Source organism: Zootoca vivipara, chromosome 8, assembly GCF_963506605.1.
Source record: "Zootoca vivipara chromosome 8, rZooViv1.1, whole genome shotgun sequence".
Lineage (NCBI taxonomy): Eukaryota > Metazoa > Chordata > Lepidosauria > Squamata > Lacertidae > Zootoca > Zootoca vivipara.
The window spans coordinates 66834084-66861090 of NC_083283.1; the positions used below are offsets into that span (position 1 = coordinate 66834084).

General features: G+C 40.9%; 1 protein-coding gene across 2 annotated transcripts; it reads right to left on the reverse strand.

The window, feature by feature from the left end:
• Positions 1 to 673: 673 nt before the first annotated feature.
• On the reverse strand, positions 674 to 27007 carry ZCCHC2 (zinc finger CCHC-type containing 2). 2 transcript variants are annotated; one of them, XM_035125279.2, is made up of 14 exons: positions 25783 to 26924; positions 22541 to 22646; positions 20374 to 20450; positions 19524 to 19595; positions 17666 to 17778; positions 16149 to 16243; positions 14521 to 14604; positions 14252 to 14309; positions 11903 to 12032; positions 10982 to 11046; positions 9700 to 9791; positions 5660 to 5788; positions 2522 to 3979; positions 674 to 1576 (listed from the first exon to the last, which is right to left on the reverse strand). In XM_035125279.2, exons 1-14 carry the CDS (start codon positions 26734 to 26736, stop codon positions 1509 to 1511), a joined length of 3501 nt encoding a protein of 1166 aa, XP_034981170.1. In that variant the 5' UTR covers positions 26737 to 26924; the 3' UTR covers positions 674 to 1508. The 2 variants fall into 2 exon arrangements, with proteins under 2 accessions (XP_034981170.1, XP_034981172.1); XM_035125281.2 differs by lacking the exon at positions 5660 to 5788 and having other exon boundaries at positions 25783 to 27007.

Genomic DNA, 27007 nt, shown 5'->3' on the forward strand with positions numbered 1-27007 from the left:
GGTCCAACATACCCAGAGCAAATAAAAGTACTTTTTATAACGGAGATAATTTCCTATGCTAATTTTCTTTTTTTAAATTAAAGCTCTCATCTACCCCTTTACTCCCTCACTTTCAAAATATATTGGTGCTATAAATATAAATGCTATCTATGAAGAAATGTAGTAAATCAAGCTTCTTCAAGTTTCTTGTTTAGCAATTAGAATTGAAATGAAAACTGTTTTGACTGCTTCCCATCTGCTGCATATCTTCTTCTTTTTTAAAAGCAAAACCTACATTTCTTCTATGAATTGTGATACCTATGGTAGTTCAGTGTTGATCTCAACAGTCAAAAGCTTTCTTCCAGATAAACTCAGTGCACTTAAGAAATCAAATATTATCTGGAAGCAATTTAGTACATCTTGGCTTTTAGAAATAAAATACAGCAGTGTTAAACTTTGTGATATAACATGATCAATCTTTACACTCATTAGAGCCTTTCACATTATATCGTGATCACACAGTGGTAAAATTGTCATAAGAAAGTGACATTGCTATTTGGTAGACTGGTTCTAGTATACAAATACCCGACGGTTCTGTAGAATACATAGATTTTTGACCAGATTGAAATAAACCAGTTACATTCAAACACAACACTGTAACAGTCTAAAGGGGAAGATGTTACAAATCAAGTCATTTTTGTATCAACAATGTAGAGTATATGTTTAATAAAGGTATTTGCTGCCAACTGTCATTACAAATGCAGACACACAAACTAAGGCATTCATACCAGTTACACAATTTGAACCAACAGGCTTAAAAAAAAAAATACTACAACAGAAGTAAAATTGTTCAACGTATTTCTATTTCAGAAATCAGTTAAAGGTCCACACACAGCTTTAAGCCTTCCCCATCCTATGTTTTATTTGTTTCTTTTAGGCACATATAAGCTCTTTATTTTTGTCCGGTTTTGCACATGTACTATTGTGAATTTCCAAACTCTCAAAAAAAAGCAAGCAATGCCCCCATCAGATCAAAAGCATAGGAATTTACAGGAGTTACGGGCCAGAAATAAACGGCTGAACATCAATCCAGTCCCATGGAGAGATAATGACCCAGCAAAAGGTGGGGAAGAACAATAGCAGCACGAGAAAATGAGGGCAAGGGGAAGGTGGCTTGTGAGAGCATGCTCCAATTACCCCTTTCAACCGTATGGCTGTTCAACCAGTGTAGTCAGAGGTTAAATGACCTTTCCTTAAAAAAAAAAATGCAGTAAACATTGCATATCTTCAGTGCAAAAGTCTATTCATTCAAATACTCTTTTGATTGATTGGCTGAGATAGCAACATGCTTTATGCAAGTCAGACCAGGAGCAAAACCGCTTTCTTCCTTTGTATTACAACAGACATTCACGAGCAATGAAAAAATGCAAAAGAAAAAAAATGAACACACACAAGGAATCTCTCAAATCCAAAGAACTCCCCAGACTTCCCAACCTTCATTTTGGTATGTAGGCAATGTTTACTTGGTTTCAGTCAGCAGAATCCAACGTATCATTAGAAGGGGGTGGGGGAGGTGCATATCTCAATCTGTAAGTGCCTAGAACAGGAAAAAGAACTTACTAAGTCACTGCTTACACTTAATAATAAAGTTATAAGAAAACCTACAAAACCCCCAAATTAACATACCCTTCCTCAAATCCTATTCTTCCATCCAAATGGAAGCTACATCTATATAACCTGCCTAGAAGACAGATTTTAGATAAAATGAAAGTCTTAAGACAAACAAACAAACAAGCATACAGTATACTGGACTTAACAACTGTAGAGCAATTCCACCTATTTCAATGGGACTTACTCTAGAACACATAGCTTCAGCCTACCAAACTGATCTTCTCTGTTCAAGTTTTACCAGATATAAACACACACACCAAAAACAACAACAAAAAACAACCCCCAAGGGGTGGAAATGGATAAATTAGTTACAAACATTAAAAAGAATACTGCTATAAAACAGATGGCACCTTACATTTTAATGGTTTATCCACACATTTTGAAATGTCTAATCAGTCACATTAACAGGGAGAGGGAGATTTGTTTTTGTTTTTAGTTATGCATAGGGGCAAGTGAGTGGTTGGTTTTAAGTTCATAACACATAAAGCATGTGTAAATTACCAACTTAAAAAACCATGGTTTGTTTTGTAACTGCTTTGGGATGTGCTACTGAAGAGACAGAGAGTCACATTTTAGCAGTGTAAAAGTCTAATAAACCAGTTAAGTGCACGGCTAGTTTCATTTGCTATTCCCTTACTGGTGCCGTGTGACCCAGTTTTTTGCTTGGTTATCTGTGAATGCCATTATGACAAAGTAACTTATTTGGGCCCAATTACAAGCTCTTAGATGACATTACTGACAATCATGCATGCACACGCACACACACACATACAAAGTGTCATACAACCCACAGATAGCAGGATGGGACCAGCAGGGTCAAGAATAGAAGCTAAGTGAATTCAGAAGCAACCGTGTTGGGAATTAGGATTACCTTGTTGACTGGCCTCCAAAGATGACTGCTTACAGTCCTGTGCATAGTGTCCACTAACACCACAATTATAACAGGACACATTCCCATTCTTCTTGGGCCCTGATCCATTAGTATTGGCAACTACATTTGAAGCTTGGTACACAGGGAACAACCTCCCATATCCTGCCATTTGCTGCATACCGTAGTTGGTTTGGCTCCCCATTACGGGGTCATGCATCAGAGGCCCGTTTGCATATGAGGCCCGAGGCACGAAAAAAGGAATCTGTGCTCCATTGGTTTGATGTGGTTGGTTGAGGTAGCTACCACTGCAAAGTGATGGCAGAGGGATGAAAGATGGAACTCGGTAGAACTGTCCGTGAAGTGGATTGGTATAAATGTAACTGTTAATCTGAAGACTTCCATTGGTCCCACAGCTGCATCTGCGACCACAAGACCCACATGGCCCGCAAGGCCCAGACCCCAACTGCGGTGGAGACAAGAGAGTCCCACTGGTGTTAGTATTTCCAACAGCGCTAATGTAGGATGTGCTGTCACTCTGGGCGGTGCTGTGTGTTAAAGCAGGGCTCGGACTGGGTGCAGGACCTGGTGTGTGGGTAGGTATTGCAGGAGGAACAGTAGGCTGGACCTGACTAGCACACAGACCAGACGATGGAGGTGGTGGTGGTGGTGTTGATGCCACAGTGTTCAGCACAGTCGTACTCTGATTGGGCAACACACTGGTAGCATGAAGAGTCACTGGAACAGGAAACGGAGCTGGTGGAAGTGCTGTGGAGAGGCCAGCTGCAGGAACAACTACTTTTAGACTGGGAGGTTGAGGGATCACTCCTGCGTTTCCCTCAACATGAGGCACCATTTGATTTAAGCCCATCACATGGGGTGAAGGTTTTGAGATTGGGTCTGTAGTAGGAACTGTGGGTCCGTGAAAGTTACCTGGGTTGTGGACTGGGATAAAGGCAGTGTTTGGTGATCCAATACTTAAGTTTCCAGTTTGTTGCTGTGGTCCACTAACTGCACAATTTTCAGACGGCGCCTGTGGCGAAGGTACCTTCATTCTGTGTATTGCTAGATGCAATGCAGGGCTACCAGACTGGACTGCGGGCGGGAGGAAAGTGGTAGACAAAGGTGAAGACAGAAGTTCAATGTGTTTCTCAGATTCACCAGTGGAGCCCATTCCAACAGGAGCTGCATTTGCAACCACCATTCCCAAAGTTTTCCCATCAGCAGATATGGGTGGCGGGACTACAGTTTCAGGCTTCTGTGCACCATTGTGCACCACGTAGTGCAGAGCAGGTATAAAGGGAATGTGCTGAAACTGTGGATTCAAAGGATCCTCTACGATATTTCCATTGTCTGATCTCACTGAAATCTGTGCAGGTGACTTATTGAGGTCCGTAGCACCATAACCAGCAAATCTCATCACATTTTGGTTCCCAGAATCTTCAGAATTGCTATCTGTGTCTGTGGGGAAACAGGGTATAATTAAGCACTTAAACATTAAGGGTTCTATAAACAATATTTTCCAGACCTAGCCACTTCAAATAGCTTTAAAAGGACTAATAATACAATAATATTTTTTTTTGGGGGGGGGGAGAGACAGATAGATTTATATTGATGATTGCTCCTTGCTATTTTTCAGTTTCCCATTTCTTGCTCACAGGAAGCATCCAACTTTGCACCACAATTGAAAGCTACAAAAATCACCATATGACATATATCATCATTTGAGCACCTTTAAAAATATGCTTGCCCTGGAAAGGCACTTCTGCTCACAATTATTCAACTGCACTGTTAAAGTAATATCTCTTATTTAGTTTATGTTAATGAGAAGTGGGTAGTCCTTTTATCTGTGAAACAGTCATGGCATTTGTAAATAAAATTTGAGTATCTTGAATAGACACATCAAGTGGTATTCAACTAAATAACTGTATGAGCAGAATGACTTCCTCTTGTTTAATGGTTTATTCCTATCCTCCATCACACCATCCCAAAATCTGTCCAGAACAGATTTAGGGGGCACATAGAGGAGGGAGAAGTCCTGTTGTACAAGGGAGGTTGTTCTGCTCACGCAATGAGGTACTTAGCACTACACTGAATACAACCCAGGAAATACATGTTGGTTAGAGAATGGTGCTGATAATGCCAAGGTTGCAGGTTCAATCCCCATATGGGACAGCTGTGTATTCCTGCATAGCAAGGGATTGGACTAAATGATCTGCAGGGTCCATTCCAACTCTACAATTCTATGAAATACATTACTTTCTCAGTTACGTTACTAAAGTGGGAAAGTAGTTGTGTAAACACATTTTAAATGACTGAAAACAAAGTCAGTAAGTTTAAGTGATTTTGAAAAGCAAATTATATATTTAAAGTTGTAATACATAATATGCAAGTTTGGCAAATTACAACAATTCAAGAACAGATAAGGCAATTCAGATTTTGTGGGACTTGAATAAAGCTTGAAGCCCAGCTCTGACTAAGCCTATATTTCTTTTCAAGTCTTTTCTCTCAGGAACTCACAATACATACAAGCAAAAATTACTGCATTGCAGGGGGTTGGACTAGATGGCCCTTGGGGCCACTTCCAACTCTACAATTCTGCTTAAATTTAGTCTATTTTTAATGACCAATATAAAGCAAGAGTTGTCGATGACACTAAGAGAGTAGAGATTTGTTAGTATATGAGGCAGATGGAATGGATGTGCAGAATATTCACCTCTTCATCCATGGGTTCAGAAGAGGCATTTAAAGCCACTCTGAATATAGTTACACAGGTAAGAAAAAGAAGTTATTTCACAAGATTAGGTGCAGGTTACAGCAGTTTACATTGTGGTATGATATTCTGAACCTTTGCAAAGATGTCCTGCAGTTTTCACAAATTTATTTATGGTTTAGTTAGACAAGTACTCCCAAACAGGGAGGGAGAAAAGATCTAAGAGGAAGGCTGTCCCCCTCTGTGCAGAGGAATCCGGATTTTAAAAGTTCAGTTAGAATGTAGAGTATAATACCTAGTTATCCATGGAGTTTCTTAAGGCTATTTCTGGTGTCCTTGACCTAGGCACACCAATCCAAATGAAAGGAGAAGCACACTAAAGGAATTATATATATACTCTTATTATTTTAAAAGTACAGATATACAACCTCTGTCTTTTTCGTCTTCACTTTCAAAGCTTTCCCTTCCATCATGCCGTGGACTAGAAGGAGAACTGTAACTCTCTGAAGAGGTTTCTCCACATGTGTCATGTCCCATTGTAATGTCTAAATTTGAATCTAGAAGAGATTTCATTTCAGCAAAGGTTACCACTAGACATGGTCAGTTAATTAAAATGCATATTAATTTGCCATTTTCTGCAACTTTCACCTGCTACCGTACCTAGTCAAGAGCTCCCTTAAGTCAAGTCCATAGTAAAGATCTTTTGTTTGTTATCCAACAGTAAAAGACACGAACCTTATACAACTGCACATTGTCACTGCCATGATATATCAGAATCGACAGCTGAATTTCAAAGAGCTACTTTAGACACAATGGCCATGGGCATGAACAGTGGGAGCTTTTTACTTCCTCTCTTTGAACAGTTAATCTCCCCACCATGTAAGAGTGCTGCTCAAAGTCCTCTGGTTTAAAAGTAAGCAACAGAGGGCTGGTGTTCAATTATTTGAATTCTGGCCCATGTAATTTTGGAAGAAATACATGACCAATTCAACTTTGCATCATAATAATAATAATAATAATAATAATAATAATAATAATCCTGAGCATCCCCACGATACATCCTGTCCTATCTATACATGGGATTGCCATTGTTTAAGTAATTATCTGGGCAGTTCCAAGCAGGGTTCTGCACCAATGCAGGGCCAACTTTGGAAATATTCTAGAACTTTAGGCCAGGTTGCTAACACTTACATTTCCTCCTCTTTAGAGGACCTTATTACATGCATATGTCTTAAGCTGTACCTATGGCAACCTGAAGAACACAACTGGCTTGCTGACCCCTCTAAGAGGACGCAGGTGTCCTTAGGTCCAAAAACAGGCTGTGAAAGACATGCTCTGCCAAATGCTACATCAGCTTTTGCAAGTACGCAGCGGCACACCTTTTAAAGAGGTATTTCTATCCAACACACGCACACAAATATATAGCCATTCTCCAGATACTGTACTATAATGCCCAAGTCTAGGCAGAATCTATTACTTGGTAGCTAGCCATCAAGAGAATTGAAGGTTGGTTGGAAGCACAGACATCTTAAGAGTGACATAACAAATGAAACAGATATCCTTCCAGAACTATGACTCTTACAAAAAGGGGAAGACGAGAGTGATTCAGATATGCAGGACTTTCCTGCAGAAAAGTTAGCCAATCAAAATCTGTGACAAATTTAAGTTGGAGATCTTTGAAAGGCAAGGCCTAGGTCAGACTGTGTACAGATACAGAGGATGCAGAGTTTACTGGACAGACTAGCAGATATAAAATTGTCACAAGAAAAAAAAAGTGCCCTGCTCCATCCAGAGCTTTTGGCATTGGGAAAGAATGAATTAGTGCCAAATATGGTAAGAATGTTGTCACTGAAAATCTGGAGCTGTTGGGAGAAGGAAGTGGTCATTATGGCTGCACCTATTCCATAGTAAAATAAAAAAATTCCTTCAGTAGCACCTTAAAGACCAACTAAGTTTTTATTTTGGTATGAGCTTTCGTGTGCATATTCCATAGAATATAAACAGAGTATTTCATTTGCAAATTTCATTTGCAAATTTAGCTCTGCATTGTGTTGGTAGTTGACACACATCGTAAAGGGAGTTGATCTATCTGGAAAGTGAAACAAGACAATCCACTAAGACCCATTAAAAACACTAGTTAAGTGATAGGACATCAGCTTAAAACTGAAGTTCCTTCTGGATCCCCCAGAGTGTATCTGCACTCTTCCTCAGAATATAAACAGAGATAAAGATGGTACAACTGCTGTATCAAGTGGAGTTTTATTGCTTGTTTTTTGAGTGTGTATCAAGACTGATCTTCCTTTTATCCAGGATGCCACTGAGGCAACTGTTCCAAGTGGCTCAGCAGAATTTCAGATTCCTATATGTCAGTAAGATCAATAATTTCATGTAGATACTAAAAAAAGAAAAAGAAAACATAGAAGTGTTTTCCCCATACCTATTTTGTCACTTTAGAAGAAAAGGGGTATCCAGACCACAAATAATTAATGAATGTTCAAACTAGATCTGTACTCAGTTTCAGAAAAATTAAAAAGGTTATCCCATAGCTTCTCTGTTACAGATATTTCTTAGCGATTTGAGTGTGAAAGGAAGGAAATTGTTAATTGTAACCAGTGTGTGCTTGTAACAAGTGTATCTCACAGAGTATGCTGGCTCCACATTAGAAAGGCTTGTGGTACCAAATGTTTAATTCTCAGTGCAGAGCTGGAAGTAGCATGCATAAGTACTGGTTCCAGTCGTAGATCATGCTATGGTACCAATACATGGCTACCATTTAGGGTTTTGAAGCATGGGCAGTTTTATATGTGGGAAAGTAAGATGGTTGGCTTCTCAACCAAGCTTCAAATTTTTCTGTGCTCTAGGGATTTATGGTCTCAATGGTAGGACAAAATATGAAAATGAAGACAATCTTCAAGAACATCTGTCTACACAGAAACACTATGCACAACATGACCTGAACATTTGATGCAATACTGCATCCAGGAGCGTGTATTCTATGGAGATGCAGCAGATTTTATCAAGGATCAGTTCTGGAAGGCTGGGCTTTGATGAAACAATTACTGGGGTAGAAATCAATTTATGCCGGGAGGACACTAAGACCACAGACTAAGAACCAAGTCTTGTCAGCAAATCTACTCAATTAGATTGGAAGAAGAGAAAGCTGGTAGAGGAGGATCAATGCAGTAGCTCGACATGGCCATATTATCCTTTCGGGCAGGCACCCCCAAACTCAGCCCTCCAGATGTTTTGGGACTACAATTAACACCATCCCTGACCACTGGTCCTGTTAGTTAGGGATGATGGGAGTTGTAGTCCCAAAACATCTGGAGGGCCGAGTTTGGGGGTGCCTGCTTTTGGGACTCATTAAGGGGATCGAAAGAAGCAGTTTGCCATTTCAGATCCTCATCTAGACCTTACACAGGTGTCATGTATTCAAGTATCACCTTGGAGTCAGGTGACTGGAGTTGGGGATGGGGGAGAGATGAAACGCAGTCCCTTTGCAGTACTTGCAGCCATTTCCCCACGGCAATGTCTCAAGTGGAAGAGTGACCATGTCAGGCTCGTTTTTATCTGTTAGCATAGTATCAGATGCCATTCATTGACACAAACCAAAGCACTGGTGGTTTCCATCCAGAATGGGTTCTCTCTACTAACACCTTGATAGCCACAGCACCTTTTAAACACCACACTCTCAGTTGTGTCATAGAAACACAGGACAACTAGATTAAATCACAGATTGAAAGAAAAACAAGTTCTATCTCTTAGCTAGACTAAAGGAGAAAAGCTTCTCTAATTCAATAAAAGTGAAGAACAGTTGAAAAGAGCATTCACAGTGATCAGAGAACTGGGAGCATCATTTTGCCCTTCAAGTTCCACAGACAGTATAAGATGTCCTCTCAAGTAGTGGGGCACAAACCTAGTTAAAGTTCTAGAATGATTCCAGAATTGACTGTGTAAGTGCAGCATCCATACACAGAACGAACAACAGGAAAGACCATGAAGAAGACTTCTGGCAATTTTCAGAGAATCTTAATATTTTCCTGCCCTATCAGCTCATCTTGCCATATAATCATCCATATGCAGTATGCATAAATTAATGTATAAATGGAACAATTAAAGACATGAGTGGGGAACCCCAGGCCCAGTAGCAAGTCATGACCCTCAAGGCCTGCGTCCAGCACTTGAGACTCTCCTTAGGCCATTCCCTCTCCCAGGTCACAACCCTCAATGTCCATGCTCTGCACTCTTCCAACTGTATTCCTTTAACTCTGATGCTGTCACTTGATTTCCTGGATCAAGAGATACGCACGTATAGAGACCTCTGATTTTTGCACAGCTGCAATGTAGCCTACTGTACAAAGGTAAGAGCCACATCCACTGATCCACCAGCTTTTGTCCCTGGCCCTGCCTATAACTGGCACTGACAGAGAAGCTACTCCAATGAACTTGAAAAGTCTCCATTTCCTACCTTTTACTGTTCCTGGGTGGAGGTGAGGATCAGCGACTCTCATACAGCTAGTTCTGATGGTAAACCTGGCGTCAGTTCTCTTTATTTTATCTCTGTGTGAGAATACAAACATAGTTCATTTTTCAAAATAAGTGGTCATAAAGTCTCTCAAAGGACCACGAGGTTAGTATTTTCAATTCAACTTCAAAATTATTCAAGGATATGGGTTGTGCTATACAAAACTCAAGAGTTTTTAAACTTTTGGTTTAACATGACCGTAGTTACTGGTACACATGCATATATTAATATATGTTACCGGTAGTAAAGGTAAAGGGACCCCTGACCATTAGGTCCAGTTGTGACCGACTCTGGGGTTGCGCGCTCATCTCGCTTTACCGGCCGAGGGAGCCGGCGTACAGCTTCCGGGTCATGTGGCCAGCATGACTAAGCCGCTTCTGGTGAACCAGAGCAGCACATGGAAATGCCGTTTACCTTCCTGCCAGAGTGGTATCTATTTATCTTCTTCCACTTTGACGTGCTTTTGAACTGCTAGGTAGACAGGAGCAGGGACCGAGCAATGGGAGCTCACCCCGTCACGGGGATTCACTGACCTTCTGATCGGCAAGCCCTAGGCTCTGTGGTTTAACCCACAGCGCCACCCGTGTCCCTATATATGTTAGTACATTGCATTATATTAACAAATTGTATTTTGTATGTCTAGACAAACCTCTGATTAGGCTATTAAATAGTAAGTCAACATCTGCATGAAAGACCTGGTGAGCATATCACGGTAAGCCACCGTAAGGTCACATCCACACCATACACAAAGAATCTTAGGCACTGCAGTTTGTTGAAGTGAAAAGCAGTTGCAAGGGTTGTATTACAATCCCCAGGATTCTTTGGGGTAAACCATGACTGTTGAAGTGGTATAAATGTGCTTTAAATATATGGTGTGGATATGACCTAAGAAACAATCAATGACGTACTGTGAATGAGCATCGTGCTATTGCATGCTGCTCAATTGCTGCTACTTTATTCTACCTTGCCTGGAGTTGGAAGAAACACACCATAAACTTGGCTAAATGTGTGTGAACCAGTGATCGTGATCTGTTTCTCTCCAAACAAACCTGCAAGCGGAAGCCATGGTTTACCACTCATAGTAAACAAAAAAAATCATAGCAAATTCTGAAAAAGATCAGCTTTCCTCTAACAGAAGCCAATAAATTTGAATGCCATACTTAATGTCTATATTTTGATAAATGCATAAGCAATATTCTGTTTCTTTTTAAAGTGCAGTACTTACTTTTCTGGTTGAAGCTTTCCTTTCTTCTTGCTCATTACAGGCAAAAGTCTCTTCTCTCCTGTGTACTAGAGAACGAAATAGCAGATCAAAAGCCTCCCACTTCAGAGACCGACCAATGCTACAACTGCACTTAGACCAAAGGAACAACGTTGACACCAAGTTATTTTCCTCCCACGTAACAGTTCGTCATTTGGAATGAGATGTATAAGTTCTCACAATTTTCTATGCTTATGCTCTGCTGGTGTTCCAACACACTCAAGGAACCTCTCTGTCTTAACTGAGTCAAATAAATATTTGCATATGATTTCCTCTTTGAAAGTCCTATCTAAGCTTAAACATGCATTTCCATTGCTTAAAAATGGGAATGACATACAAGGCTTTCACTGCTTAAAAATGTGGCTAGTCAACTGGTGGCTTGTGGGCAGTACCTTGCCTGGAAGATGGGATGCAGATCATACAACACTCTTCTTAAAGTGACCCAGGGAGTGGCACAATTAAATTCAAAAGCAGAAGACTATAGATAGTGGTTTCAGCTCTTTTTGCTTTTCACCCACATTCCGATGAAGAAGAGCACTACCTAAGTTTTTTTAAATAAAAAAAAAGCACACATGGTACTTATGAACTGTCATGTTCCCTTCCATGAACCTTGCAAATTATGCAAAAGCCTCTGGGTCATGTTTCTGCTCTCTGGAGCTTGCCCCACACTGCCCACTGCTGTACTCCTTATATCCCTTTGAAATGCTACTGCTGGCACCTGTCACTCAGCCTATGGGGGTAAGAGGTTTGTGAAAAGTGGTATAATTCATCACCAGCACTAACTGTCACTGCAGAGAGGTTTTATTAAAAACAAGACACGTGAATTCAATGGGGTTCTGCTGCCACTTAAGAAATATGTGGTTTTAAGACACATCAAATAAATACCTGATCAAGTAATGTGCAATGCTCTGGATGCTGCTGAACAGCACAGCCTTTTCTTCTCCAGTCTGCCACCCCGTTATGTTCAGAATTTATGCTGAAGCCATCCAGCGAAGAGCATTTAGTATTTACTGTGCTGTTATAAGAAATACACGAGTTTATGTCACTGAAAGTACCTCTAACATTTCAATTCACCCAGGAAAATGTCCACCCATGCACAACCCACAAGGCTAGTTCTTTTTACTAAATTACAGTTACTGTATTTCTGTAGATAGACACTAATCTGCACACTTGGGACAAAGTAGCAACTGCATTTGTTAATTCACTGATTTCACCTCCCTAAGCACTGGTATGCCTGAGCCTTTTAAAACTGAGATACTTAATCCTCTGCCTGCTATTTGTTGTCTTATTTTGTATGTTTTTCTTTTTATACTGTATTGCAACATTGGAAACCTTAATACAAATTATTACATAAACAAACCGGGAATCTTCCAAGCAGGCAGCAGCACACATTGTTCTGCCAGTCTTAAAAAGCTAGGTTAGCAAGTGTTTTCAAGGTAATTATCGTGCATCAATAACACCGTGATACATTTTTCCTGTTGAAAGAGCACTTCAGCCAAGCTAATATGGGCTACCACAGAGATTAGACAGTGGGAATGTGCGCAAGTAAAAAGTCAGTGAAGTGTGCTCATTCAAGAGGTCCTTTCAATCTTTGCTCACGTTAATTTTTCTTCAAATGGCTCTGTGAAGAAATAAGACTGTCTGCTATTTTGTGCTGGGGTTTTTAAAATTGTAAAATGGTTTCTTTTTTCCTCAAAGGCACTTGTGCACTGGAGGTCAAATGCTCATAGGAAGGTTAAAAGTACAGGGAGATGTTTTGCTCAGCAAGTTGTTTGCAGGAGAGTCAGAGGTTTAAGAGGGGATTTCAAGGAAGTCAGATAAATTATTATCTTCTGACAGCTGCAAGGATGTGTATTAGCTATAACAAGGAAAAGAAGAAGGAAGCGTCAACAACTTTTCAATAGTTGTTGAAAGTTTGGGACATCAAAATAAGGTAAGGAAGACAGGATGACAGCACATTTATGGAAAAATGGAACCTGTTATGTTATAGAATTTGGAAGTATGGAGTAAATATTGTAAATATTTTAAAAGTGTGTTGCTCATTAAGTGTGCACAGGAAGATCAAATACCTAACCTAGGAACTTGGCAATTAACGGGAAATAGAAAATTAATCAAGACTATTCTCTAGATGGTCTAGAACAGGCCCATCCAACTCCCAAGAAACTGCGATCTACTCCCAGTATTAAAAAAAACTGGCAGTGATCTACCCATTGGCATTGAGGATTGTTGAGCTTTTTTGGGGGAATTGACCACAGTTGCTGAGCTTTTTAAAAGGGGAAAAAGTTTTCATCAATAGCTCAACTCAAACGCCACAACTAATAAGAGCAGGCAGCACTAAAGGCAATCATTGTATTCACCATCGCAAACAGAAACCGCAAAAATACACCTGCTTGATGCAACGGAGGGACAGAGCAAAGGGGGCAGGGGGAGGAATTTTTTAATCCTGCGATCGACAGGGATCACCAGGTGATCTACCTGTCGATTGCGGTCGACTGGTTGGAAATGTCTGGTCTAGACAGATGGTCTGCAGAGTAATGCTAGAAAATAGGGCAGTTAGTGACTGAAGAGTTGAATGAAAGCTGGAATTGTGGAAAGTTGAGCACTGCAGCAAAAAGGAATATGAAGAAGAGAACAATACGGCCCAGAACTGAATTAAGTATTGGCTTAGTTAGGGAAACAACCTAGAACAGAGATTGCTGGATGCATTTATTTCTGTTACTTGCTCAAACTGTAAATATATGCTTTTTTGTCCATGGTTTACTAAAATCTTAAGTGAAAGCATCATTTGTTTTTGAAAAACTGCATCTGAAACCTTGTTATTCACCCCACAACCAAATGGTTTGCCACTCTATCCAGTGTTGGGAGTAGGCTGGTCAAATTAAAGCCCAGAAGTTTAAAGGACTTCTCTGTGGAAGGCAGTAAGGGAAAATAAAGATATCCACTTGGTGGCAGTAGTGAATAAAACAAAGTGAGGCAGGGTTGGTTTAACTGGTTTGTCTCCCTTCCCATGGTATGTGATTTAGTCATTGTCTTCACAGATGCGGTTTCCTTGAATTATATGTAGAAAGAAAACTGTACTGTAGCAAAAATTTCCTGATAATAAACATAAGATTTACAATTTGTCACAAGAGGTTCCCTAGCAATTTCTTAACAACAGTATGGCAGATATTTCTCCCCTCAAAAAACCCAAGCATCAAATGGATTAGTTTAAATGAGAAAATAACAAGAACCTACTTCGTAGTAGGGCATTTCCCATTATGTTTCTTGTGAATCATTGTGTGCTGTAACATTTCTGGATAGGAAAGAATAGTAAAAACATTATTGATCAAGTTAATTTTAATTAACCAGAGTGGCTGGGGCAACCCAGTCAAATGGGTGAGGTATAAATAATAAAATTTCATCTCTGGCCCTCTGCATTTTCACAAGAGCAAAAATACTACTATAGTAGGGGTAAGGGGGGCCAGGATAATGAACTGCAAGTTCATTTTGAACTGCATGCTTACCTTCCTCCTGACTTGAAGCTTCTGAGCTGTCCTCCTTGAAATGTTCCGGTAGCTTAGATGTCTTCAGAGAAGATTGGAGATTATCTGGAAGTTAAGCATCATTGAACAACTTCAAAAGGTATTACTCAAAAGGTTAATTTTAACAGCTACCTAGTTTTACAAAGGGCTGTAGAAAATTTGAAGTTATGGGGAGTATACCTTGCAGCTACTTGCATTAATTTGCTTCAAGACTCCGTGGCAGCTTAACCAGTCTAACATTAGGAGCATTTAGAGAACTCCTTTACTGGTTTGGTGTGAGGGATAAAATTATGTATTTAAAAGCAGAACAATATACGTTCCAAAGCCTCTCACACATAGACTCTCCTCCTCTTGGTTTAGAAGTCCTTGTCTGCCAATACTGCAACAAGTTAATTTTATTGTAAAACAGCAAGTTGCTAATTTTAGCTGGTTATCTGTTCTTAATATGCTAATCTCTAAAACTGCTAAGGACCTGACAGGATGGCTCTGCTTACACCATCTGTTTTTAGTTTTCATTTAATTTCATATCTTCTTTTTTACTGGCCAGTTTTCAAGATACAGTATATCATTAGATATTTTATGTCAACCATCCATTCATTTTGGGGGGAAATGGATCTATACTCCAAAAGAGCATGCTAAATAATATACAAAGGCCCTTCTCCATGAGCTCCCTCCACAGGTGGTCTAAAGGATGGCAACCTGAGAATGGGCCTTTTCAGGAGTGGCTCCCTGCTTATAGAAGGTTCTCCCCTGGGAAGTTTGCCTGGTATCATCACTACATATTGCAAGGTACCACGCAAAAACAGTTCTTTTCTACTAACCCTTTGGTTTTAACTATCTGCGGCTTCCTTTAGTGAGTGGCATGTTTTAATTCTGCCCTTTAAAAACACATAATGTCTTATAGATTTTTCTGTGGTGGTTATAATGTGTGCTATTTGTTTTAAGTCGCTTAGGGTTGCACTGGCAAAAAAGCAACTTACCGTAGTAGTAATAATACCAAATTCTTGTAAATGCATCATCCAGCAGCAGTACATCCATTGAAGATTTTAAATTAAAAATGCAACAATGAACCTGTTTAAAGGCTACCATTCTTTTCTTCTTCTGAATCCTTACAGCTGGCTGCCTTAAATGAGAAGTCCACTGTACTTTTGAATTTTCAGCATACTTGGAAATAGTGTTTTCCATGAGTTGCTTTCTAAGGGTTATTATTTGAAAGCTAGAACTCTAGTAAGAAATTCTAAGAACACAATAGATAGGATCAGTCAACTATGTTGATAAAACACATGATGGCATTTCTGGAGCCAGGAATCAGATGACATCAGTTTTACAAAGTTTAAAGGCTTAGGAGAGTTAATAGCTTTCTACTGAGTGTATGTCTGGACCTCAAAAGTTAAAAGGGCCAGGGGGCGGGCAGGCTGTAGCACCCAAAATTTAGTGGCTATTATCAAATCTTGATACACAAGTCTGAGACTGCACACTGTCTCAGTTACATCTATTAATCCTACCAAAGTCAATGTAAGTGTATATTAAATATGTGTGTAAGCTTATCTGATACAAACACTTTGTATTGATTTGTAAATCAATCAGAAGTGTGGTTAGAAATTTCTTACTGTGCACGTGCAAAGACTCCGAGGACAGAGATTGAAAGAAGCTGTTTACTCTTTGATTCTGCAGAAAAGCTTGAGATGTTGTTGAAAACAGCTGCCTAAAAACAAATAGAAAGTAAACAATCCAATCAAGGTTACCTTAACCTATATATTACTTTTTCATTCATTCAACTAAGCTTTTATTTAAACCCAAACCAAACACCCAGAATTGGAATGTGAACTAGCCCCCCACAAAAAATGAGGGGGTGAGAGGACATATATTATTCTGATTGCGCCCTTGCTTTTCTCTGTTAAGATCTGTGATTTAAAAACCAAATTTTAAAATATGATTCTACCCATTTCTAATTCATAACCTATTTTGGGAAGGGGTATAGATGGACGTGAATTTCTAGGTTTATGTTAAAACACTAACACTTAACCCAGAATAAGAATTGCATTACACATTATGTTGTGACAAAGCCAAGTTTGTCATGACATGTACACACAATGGACAGGTACAGTTTATTTCAGGTGTCTGGTACAAGACAGATGATGTACCTATGCAGTTTGGCCAACTTTGTGTTGCAAAGGTCTTATGTGTGATAGGAAGAAAGGCTCATACCCAGTTACTAGCCATGCCTCTCCTGCCCAACAGGATAAAATGATAAACAATAAGGTAATAACTACTTAAAATGTCAGAAACAAGAGTGGTGGCTCAGTAGAATGCATAGTAATTCTCATGTGTTGGATGCAACACTTGCATAGGTCCTGTACTCTATGGGTCCATGTCTTATGGTCAGCAATGCATAGAAGAACTAATAGCATTGGATTTCATTCATATTGGCACTCTACAAATTTATTGCTCTGTTCTGCCTTTAAGGGCCATACCTCCCAAGGCAGCTTAAAATTAAAATCAATGAAGTAAAAAATGCAATTCAGAACCCTAAAAGCCAGTATTTAGAAAAGGTCAAACGTCTAATAGGATATAAACATTTTTAGCGCTCTCTCAAAAAAGTCAGAAGAGGCGAAACAAAATTCTTTGGAGAGGATATTCCAAAGATGCAGGAAAACAAATGTTTTGTCCAAGTGAGGAATGGAAGAGTTACGTATTATGTTCTCCTTCCTTCCTCCTTCTACAAAAGTAACGAACTCGGCATTCTTAGGATTTTGGGGACAGCAGTTTGAATATGCAGTTTAACTACAGCTATGCAGACTCAGCAATGCCTTGTTTTTGGATTCTGAAGTTGCAGAACTATAGTTTCAAAGGTGCAGTTTAGGGGAAAGGGTGAAGCTCAGTGATACAGCACATGTTTTGCATGCAAAGTGTCCCAGATTCAATTCCTAGCACCTCCATTCCTCCACCTCTATTTCCTGGCATGGAAAAGATTATCGTCTAAAAACCTGGAGAGTCACTGCCAGTCAGTGTCAACAATACTGAGCTAGATATAACAATATTCTGATTTGGTATAAGGTGTTGTCCTATGTGAATCTCTAGTTTTAAAAGATTTTAAAAAGGTAAAGGTAAAGGACCCCAGACAGACCTTATCATGGGTTCAAAGTCTAGGTGTCGCCTTTCTTCTTGCTTCTGGAACCCTTGATTTAATGCTCCTAAAATAGTATTGTCAAATGCTTCAGAAGAAAGTTCCTTTGGAAGCTGGTGAGAGGGATAATGTTAATTATTGGCAGATAAAAGGAATTCGTATCAAAGTAGTCATGCAAATTATCATAAGGTGGCAACAGCTCCTTTTACACTCTATCACAAGGATTCCCACTTATACAATGTGCCCTCCCCCCAAAATTTCTACTCAGCCGTAGACCATCCTCAAATCTGCTCCGAAGAGCTGACCCCCCAGACTAGAACAGCAAGCGGGGGAGCACTGTGCAAGCAGGAAATCGTATGCTGATAGGATGTTTACTTAGCACTGCATTTGAACTTCCCCATCCCAATAATAGACAGACCACTGATTGGTGCTATTTTGGATTGTTTTTTTCAAATACAACCAGTCCCTTCAGACTAGAAATAAAAGCAGGTTAATGTTATTAAAGCTTAATACCTTCTCTAATTAAACTACAACTTCTTCCACGCATGAAAAATGTTATTACATTGTGCCTATTTTGCAGTAGTCAATTTCACTTTGGTATCTACAGGTTTCATGGCAAATGGGATAAATAATTTGGAAGCCAACTTGTAAAATCTTTCAGTACCTAGCATTTAGAGGTTCCCAAGCAGTTGAGGACAAATAAACGCCTTTCAGTGTCTATGGTTATTCTATTGTAAAATAGAATTTTATCACAAACAGCTTTAACATGTTGAAGATGCCGGAAAACATTTCGGTATTTTTTCTTCTTAACAGCCACCATTATACTTCCCCCAACTATAAACTGACCACCAACAACATATTAATTTTTAAATTACACTCAACTTAAAACATTATTTCAAATAATAGTACAGACATGACAGGTTCTTTTAAGAGAACATTTTAGAAGACTATGAGAGCTCGTGTCTTAATACAGGTCAGTCACTTTGTAGCAATCACCATCTTGCCGTCCCTAGTTCAGACGTGAAAAAGAGCTCTTACAAGGACTATGATCCCTGCATCATAGGAAGATCCACTTCTACCCTGCATTCCCAATACTGAGCTCCTCTCTTCTATAACATTCCTATGTCCTCTGATTCCCAATGCTACAATCCCTTCCTACAAACTCTCTAAAGCTCCAGAGGTTTAGGACATGGGAGCAACCTGCCTGGAAATTTTCCTCGCTCGGGCATGGAAGTAGCAGTTTAGCTATTCCAACATCTGCCACTTTAGATGTAGAGCAGGCATCCCCAAACTGCGGCCCTCCAGATGTTTTGGCCTACAACTCCCATGATCCCTAGCTAACAGGACCAGTGCTCAGGGATGATGGGAATTGTAGTCCAAAACATCTGGAGGGCCGAAGTTTGGGGATGCCTGATGTAGAGATTACAGAGATAGAGGACCTCAAATGGTCCCACCAAATTAACTCTAATATTAGACAATATTGATATAGATATGTATGTATGTATGTATGTATGTATGTATGTATGTATGTATGTAGTTATTGCTGAAACAAGCAGTCCCTACTTGTCAAGTTACTTGCAGCTAACAACTTGAAATTGTTGCTTCCTACCCAATCTAAACTGTCAACATTCTGCAATAAGCACAAACTCAAATTGCATATAACATCTGAACATGTTCAGTGTGTGTGTGTGTGTGTGTGTGTGTGTGTGTGTGTGTGTGTGTGTTTTTTTAAAGTCACTGGCTTTTCAGTTCTACCTTGAAGATCAAATGCATAAATGTCAAGCTAGCTTTGCACCTTTGAATATAGAACTGCGATAAGCTGCTTGTTTTTATAATACAATCCCTTTCAAATACGTACTTTTAGTAGAAATTCCTGTAAATCTTGATGTGTTTTTGTTACACAGGATATAGAATGATCAGACCAGATTACCTGATGAAAAAGAAAATATAATTATATAGCCATACGTTGCTTTTACAGGGTACCATGACAGATTTGATACCAATGTTCCATGTAATCAAGGTAGCCTTTCCCAAACTGGTGCCTTCCAGACAAAGTTCAATCAGCCTGTTGGGGTATTCTAGCATTCCCAAACATAAGACAGATACAAACTTGGATCTCATCCCAAAACTGATTTCATTCAGTGTAATATCCAACCTCTAAACCACTGCCCTGACATATTACAGTAAGTTCACTGAACATGTATAAAGTACTCTTTTATATATAATACTTGATTCATGATTTCTCTATCCTCCAAATGGTATGACTTACAGAGGACAAATAAATCTTTTTATCCAAATTAGCATTTTTAGTTGGGAAATATCAACTTCACATATACTAAAATATATTACGGTGCCCAAATTAGCCCATATCAAACTACTGTACACATTCAATTTGACAGTAAGCATTTGTGTTTTAATATAACAAGACAACAGTGTTTTCATAACAAAATAAAATACTCATACAACAAACTGCCATTTAAAACGCTGTGAATCTATGCATAGCTAAGTGTTGCTTGATTAATCAAGAGCATCCATCTGACATTTTAACCTTTTTCTAATGTATTCTTATATTTTAGACCACCCTTCAATCAAACTTCTTAGGACAGTGCACAAACATTGTAATGAGCTAAATCTCATTATTTTATATCCTAAATAACTCTGAACTGCAATCAAAGCAAGTATTTGTAGCCCACAGATTGATCACTTACTTTGAAAGTATACTCCAGATGTTTGTCAGCTCTTTTCCTTGGTACTCCTTTCAGCATTATCTTTTCAATATGAACAGCTGAAATACACAAACTGGAAATGTAAATATGTTCAACAGGTCACAAGTACTTTTCATGATTTAACCTCTCTGTATTAGGTAATTGCCCATGTTGCTAAAATACTAAAAGGCTGGGCCTGGAATAAGATTTTTGGAAGCAGCACATCACTGCTTCTTTCTAACTATATGGTTTTTCAAAGTCTTCAATTTACTACCCATCCCTACCACTGTGCAATGGGGGCTAGTCTTCTGTTGCCCAGTGTGCTGATCCAACTGTATCTGCATAGGCTACACAGTGATATCAGCCAAAATGAATTGTTAAAGGCCTATTTGCACTAATTCACTGTTTGACTTCAAACTGTTTTACAGCTCAGCAACCCAAGAAATCAGGAAGCCAGAATTAAGTAAAACATGAGTTATCTCTCAATAACCTTGAAGAAGTTCCAGGTATTTCTGGAGAATTGGTGTAAAAAGGACAATTCCACAATTTTAGACAACTACCGTACTTCTGTCCTCCTACACAATGAAGACATTGACTGGGACATTATCAAATCCAACAGCTCTCAATTCCCCTTACTCATTATGAAATGAAGAACAGCAAGGAGAAGAGAGGACAGAACAGAAGCAAGGTAGCTACCACAACGTGGGAGCACATTTTATTTATTTATTTGTCTGTTTGTTTTAAAACAGCTATAAACCACCTAATATTTAAAATCCTCTAAACAGCGTAAAATATAAAACACAGTTTAAAACATAAATACAACTTTTAAAAGTATCTGAAGAAATGTGCATGCACACAAAAGCTCATACCAATGACAAACTTAATTGATCTCTAAGGTGCTACTGGAAGAAAAAATATTTTTTTAAAAAAAAGTAAAACTGCAATATACTTGGCTGGACTGCACTGCAAAAGGGGCAATGAAGGCTTTAAAACCAAAGCCAGCCATTCCTTTTTAAAATAGTGTTAAGTGTTTTGGAGCATTACAATCCTCCCCACTTAATGAAACACCATAGGCTTAGTCCCAAGACAAGAAAAAGTCAGACTTCATTAATTTTTGAACCATAGTTCCTTGTAACTTAAACAGATGTGAACGCAACTACATTTATTTATTTTTAAAATACGTGAACACTTATCCCGCTTTGTGTTTAAACACTAGTCTAGTAGCAACAGGAAACAAGGAATTCCATACAGGCAAGTCATAAGGCCAGCAGAAAAGGGGCTGAGTTCTTTTTCCATCCTCTGCATGCACCACATAAATAAACTGGACTACCAGGAGGAAAACCCTCTTTTCTACACCCAGTATAGACATGTAGTGGGATGCCGCCAAAGGGTTCTGTCCCTCCTCTGCCAGCTCCCAGCAATTTCTAATCCATTAACTGTACTTAAGAGCTCTTAATTAGCACCTATTAAAAAGCTTTCCAATAGCAAAAATGGATATTCCTAGTTTGTGAATTTCATCAACTGGAACTACCAATGTAAGTTGGGGGGGGGGCAGGGAGATGATTCTGATTATTTTCCACTGCCAGAGACGTGATGTAGCATAAGTTTGATTTACTGTATGTAACAAAATCAAATATACACAAGCAGTCAAAGTGAAGAATTTGATCAGAAAAAATGAATCAATGCAGGCATACTCAGTGTGCCTTAAATGTTATAATCAAACAAATTCAAAGCTTTACGTGGAAATTATGTTATTGGTTTATAAATATTTAAACACATGGCAATGTATTAAGACTCATTGCCTATATTAGCAATTTAAGAAAAAAATGGAAGACACGGAAAATACACTCATTTTAGCATACCTGAAGAGCTGTGCACATAAATATGTTTCTAAGGAACAGTCTTTTGAAAAAGTTAATTGTAACTTGGTTTTTACATTTGATTGATACTCTATTACGTACAATTGCACAATTTGACCTTGATTCATTTTTTATTATACCAATTGATATTATGAAAGCTACATCTTTCCAAAATTGGGATGTTTTAGTGGAACAACGTAACAGTGGAAACATTTCCACTTCACCACTAACTGAGAGCAAAAGACATAAAATGGGAAAAAAACTTTGCTAATCCTTTAGCTACTCAAAATATAAGATTTTGATCTACATACCTTCTTGTTGTGGTCTGTGGGAGGCTACCATATGTTTATCATGAAGTGCTGCCCTTTGTTCAAGTAAACCGCTCTCATTCCTTGCCATGCAGTTATGAGAAAAGTTCTAAATTGAGGAAAAGAAATAAAAATATTAAATATAAATCTGATTACGTTTAGTGATATAAAAGTATGAGAGTAGAAAGACAACAGGAAACAACATGCATGTGAAAAATAATGCAAAACGTATTATATATGCAACTGAGGGCCTGTAATTAAAAATTTGTTCCTTTTCTAAATGTATGTTGCATTATCAAATAAGTTATTTTAAATTGGAGCAGTCATTTCAAATTTTTAAACCAAGCTGGAGCGAGGAACCTCTAGCTAGGGGTCCAGTTTGGCCTATTAGGCTATTTCCCCAAACCACTTTCACCAACAGACATAACAAAGCAAAGTAATAGTCCACCTCTTACCAAGTTTAAAAGGCCATAGATCTGAAGGAGCGTTTCCACCCCCATCGTTCTGCCCAGACACTGAGGTCCAGCGCCGAGGGCCTTCTGGCGGTTCCCTCGCGGCGAGAAGCCAAGTTACAGGGAACCAGGCAGAGGGCTTTTCAGTAGTGGCACCTGCCCTGTGGAATGCCCTCCCACCAGATGTCAGGAAAAAAAATCTACCAGACTTTTAGAAGACATCTGAAGGCAGCCCTGTTTAGGGAAGCTTTTAATGTTTAACAGACCACTGTATTTTAATATTTTGTTGGAAGCCGCCCAGAGTGGCTGGGGAATAAATAATACTGTAAATTATTTATTATAATTATAATTATTATTATTATTATTATTATTAATAATATAATAATAATAATAGGTCAAAAGCAGCACTCTGAATTGGGCTCAGAAACTAACTGGCAGCCAGTGCAGCTGGGCCAGGATTGGAACTGTATACTCAGTCTTCCCCTGGTGAGCAAATTGGCCACTTAATTCTGTAACAGCTGAAGTTTCCAAACAGCATACAGAGGCAGCCCCACATACAATGCAATGCAGTAATCTAATCTAGAGGTTACTAGAGCATAGAAAACAGAAGTGAGGCAATCCCTGTCCAGAGAGGGACACAGCTGGGCCAGCAGTCAAAGCTGATGGGAATGTAACCCAATGAAAAGCAGGCAACCTCCCACTAACAGTGCCTCAGAGTCTTATCTGGATTAAGAGTCAGTTGGTTGCTTCTCATCCAGTCTATTACTGAGGCAATACATCAGTCCAGAATATCCACTGTAAAGGAGATGTAAAGGTGCAGTAGAGCTGTGTGTCATCAGTAGATTGCTGTTAACACACTCCTAAACTCTGGATGACCCAACCCAACTCAGCAGTTTCATGTAGATGTTGAACAGTATGGGGGATAAAACTGCACCTTGAGGAACCCCACAATTTAACCTCTGGTTCTGCCTGAGAAGTCCATTTCAAACATGAGGGTAACTCCCCAATTCCACTTCCCTTCTGTTTTCTCTGGAATTGTCACTCCCCTCATCCACCATTGCAACCTTCCCCAACTTAGTGTTACTCAGATGTTTAATTCCAAAATGAAGAGCACCATGTACTTTTGTGTAAATAAGCCAAAGTACGTGTAATGGAACCATATTCTTCCTTTGTCTAACCTGCCTCAGTTTTCCTCCCGTTCCATGTGCCTGTAAGCCCCTGGACTAGGAACCTGTCACATCTGTTCTTTGGAAAACAGATAGATGGTGCTATATCAATGAAATAATACAAATAAATAAATGCATGGAGTGAAGACAAATGTTTTATTTTCTCTCAAAATACTAAAATGTAGGGTCCCATGTTTAGAAACTGCATACTGGACTAATAGTTTTACGGGGCCACACTCTTCAGTTGTGAAGAACACACTTAACATTATCTTCCTCCTCCTCACTTATTCCATAGATTATAACTATTTTGACATTCATAATGTATAACATAAAACAACAATGGCAAAAAATATACCCTGATCAGGTGCAGTTTCACATCTGAAACTTGCTTAAACTGTAACACAATTAGAGGAAAGAAATGGTGTTTGCTTTGCTGCCCTGATGCTAAACATACTTGGGAATAAGCACCATTTTGTTTTAGAAAAGGTTAATTTTTACATAAAATAAAGATATAGTAATTAAATGCACATCTGTAACCATGTATGTGTAATCACCCCTAGGGGGGATATTGTTTCTATGGCAACTAGCATCAAACTTGGTGAGCCCCAGCATGCCCAACACCAGTCCTGGTGCTGATAGCAGCCTTGTTTACCATTAAACTTCATCCCAAATCACTTTCTGGTTTTTTGCCTCCTTCCTCTTATTGTGGTTTCCTTGACTTTGGCCCTGAGGCCCAGACCTAGATGTAGCACTGTATCATATGCTCAGAACAAATGTGGGAAAAGATACTGCCATCATCATTTGTTGAGGCATTTTGGCTCTTTCACCACTGGCAACAGGAAATCCCTTTTCAACTGTGCAAGGACTTTTAAGTTACATCTGCAAATCCTTTTGCTTGTATGATGATGCAAGCTAAAAAAACGGCACCATCCTTGTGGCCTTACTATGCCCTCATGAAAATAGCAGGCTTGCTTTAGAAATAGAAAATGAAGTTCTAAATGGGAGTTAGTACCTCAAGGCTCCTGCAAATGTGCCTCAACTTCTGATTTTCATGCTCTTCTAATTCTGCACCATGTCTAAACCACAGCCGTTGCATGTACCAGTTGCGCGGTCACATATCCGGCAACGTTTATTTAAACTAATCCCCTCCCCCAAATATCCTGCCTTTCTGCGCAATACACATCTGCGGCAGCTTGTACCAAAAATATTTTGTGGAAAAGCAGCGGTGAGGCAATGGGAAACTCCCTTACTTCCAGGAGCAGAGGGATAAATTGGGTCAGCTCATCCTGTTAAGGACAAGAGGACCTATTGTAGCAGACACACACACTGCAGCTCTCCCGCCGCCCACCAAATTCCTCCTCCGCAACTAAAGGGCCACTTTGAGGAAGGGATGGAGCGCGGAGGGCCTCTAGCAGCTCACCCCCTAACTCTAGACACTGTTATGTCACAAGGAGAAGTTCTTCCGGGCGCCTGTGCAGCAGGCGAGAGCACGGGGGGTGGCGGCTCGGGAAGACTCCATTCATGACGCGTGGGAGGGGGGATTAGCAAAAGGCGGGGGCGGGCTATGCGAGAGACGTGTGTTTCTTTCTCTTTTTTTCGCTCCGCGCGTTCAAAGCAGCGCCCTTACCCGACCCCCGCGGCAGGTGAGCCCGTCCGCGTCCTCCGCGTCGTCGCGGCAAAGGGCCCTCCGCAGCCGCTCCAGGTGCTCCCGGAGGGTGACCCTCTGGTGGAAGGAGAAAGCCGGGTGCAGGGATGCCATGGTGAAGAGCAGCAGCAGCTCCTCCTGGGCCACCAGACCCAGGCCCTCTTCCGACGACGCCTTTTCCTCGCTTCTCCCCGATGCCGCCGCTTCCGCCGCTTCCGCCTCCCCGCCGGCGGGCCGGCAGCTCTGCAGGATGGCGTCCACGCGAGGCAGCAGTCGGTGCAGCCGGCTGGCCGCCTCTCGGTTCTCGGAGCCCAGCAGCGCCAAGTACACGATGAGCTTGGAGCGCACGGCCGGGTCGCGGAAGTCGCTGCCCCCCGGCGGTGGGGCAGGAGCAGCCGGAGGCGGGGAAGCAGAGGCTACTGCGGCGCCCGGTGGGGAAGGCGGCGTCGGCGTGAGGGGTTGCTGCTGCTGCTGTTGCGCCTGGGCGGCGGCGGCGGAATTCCCGGTGGGCGCCGGGGCGGCGTCTCCTCCGTTGGCCTTGGCCTCGGAGTCCCTCAGGCAATGGTAGTCCTTTCGGGCCAACTCCTCCAGGCAAGAGCCCAGGAAGCGCAGCTCGAGCGGGTTGAGGAGGTCCAGCAGCCCCACGGCGAACTCCAGCCGCTGAGAGGAGCCCAGCGCCAGGCCGAACCACTCGTAGACCGCCTCGCGGGCGCTGCCGGCCGAGCAGCCGCAGAGGCACCGCAGAGGGAGAGGCGGAGGCGGTCCTCCGGGGCCCGGGGAAGCGGCCGCCCCTGAGCCGCCGCCGCCGCCGCTTCGGCGCGGGTGGCAGACCAGGCCGCCAACCGCCGCTCCCTCGCCGCCGCCGTCGTCCGCCTCCTGGTGGCTCATCGTCTGCCGTTGCTGCTGCTGCTTCACCGGCAGCTTCATCTTTAGCATCCTCGGCGCGAGGGGGGGGAGGAGGAGCGAGCGAGGCGGGCTCAGCGGCGCCGCCGTCAGGAGCCGCCGCTGCCGCTCATGGCCCTCTTTCACCGAGCAGGAAACCTGAGGCGCTCGCTGAGGAGCCTGCGATGGCGGCGGCGGCTCCTCTCGGCGGCTTGAGGGAGTGCGTGAGGGCCTGCGTGCCCGCGGAGGGCGGGAGGGGAGGGAGGGGGAGAAAGTCTCTACTGCGCAGGTCAAGACGCGACGCTCCTCCCCCTCCTCCTTTTTC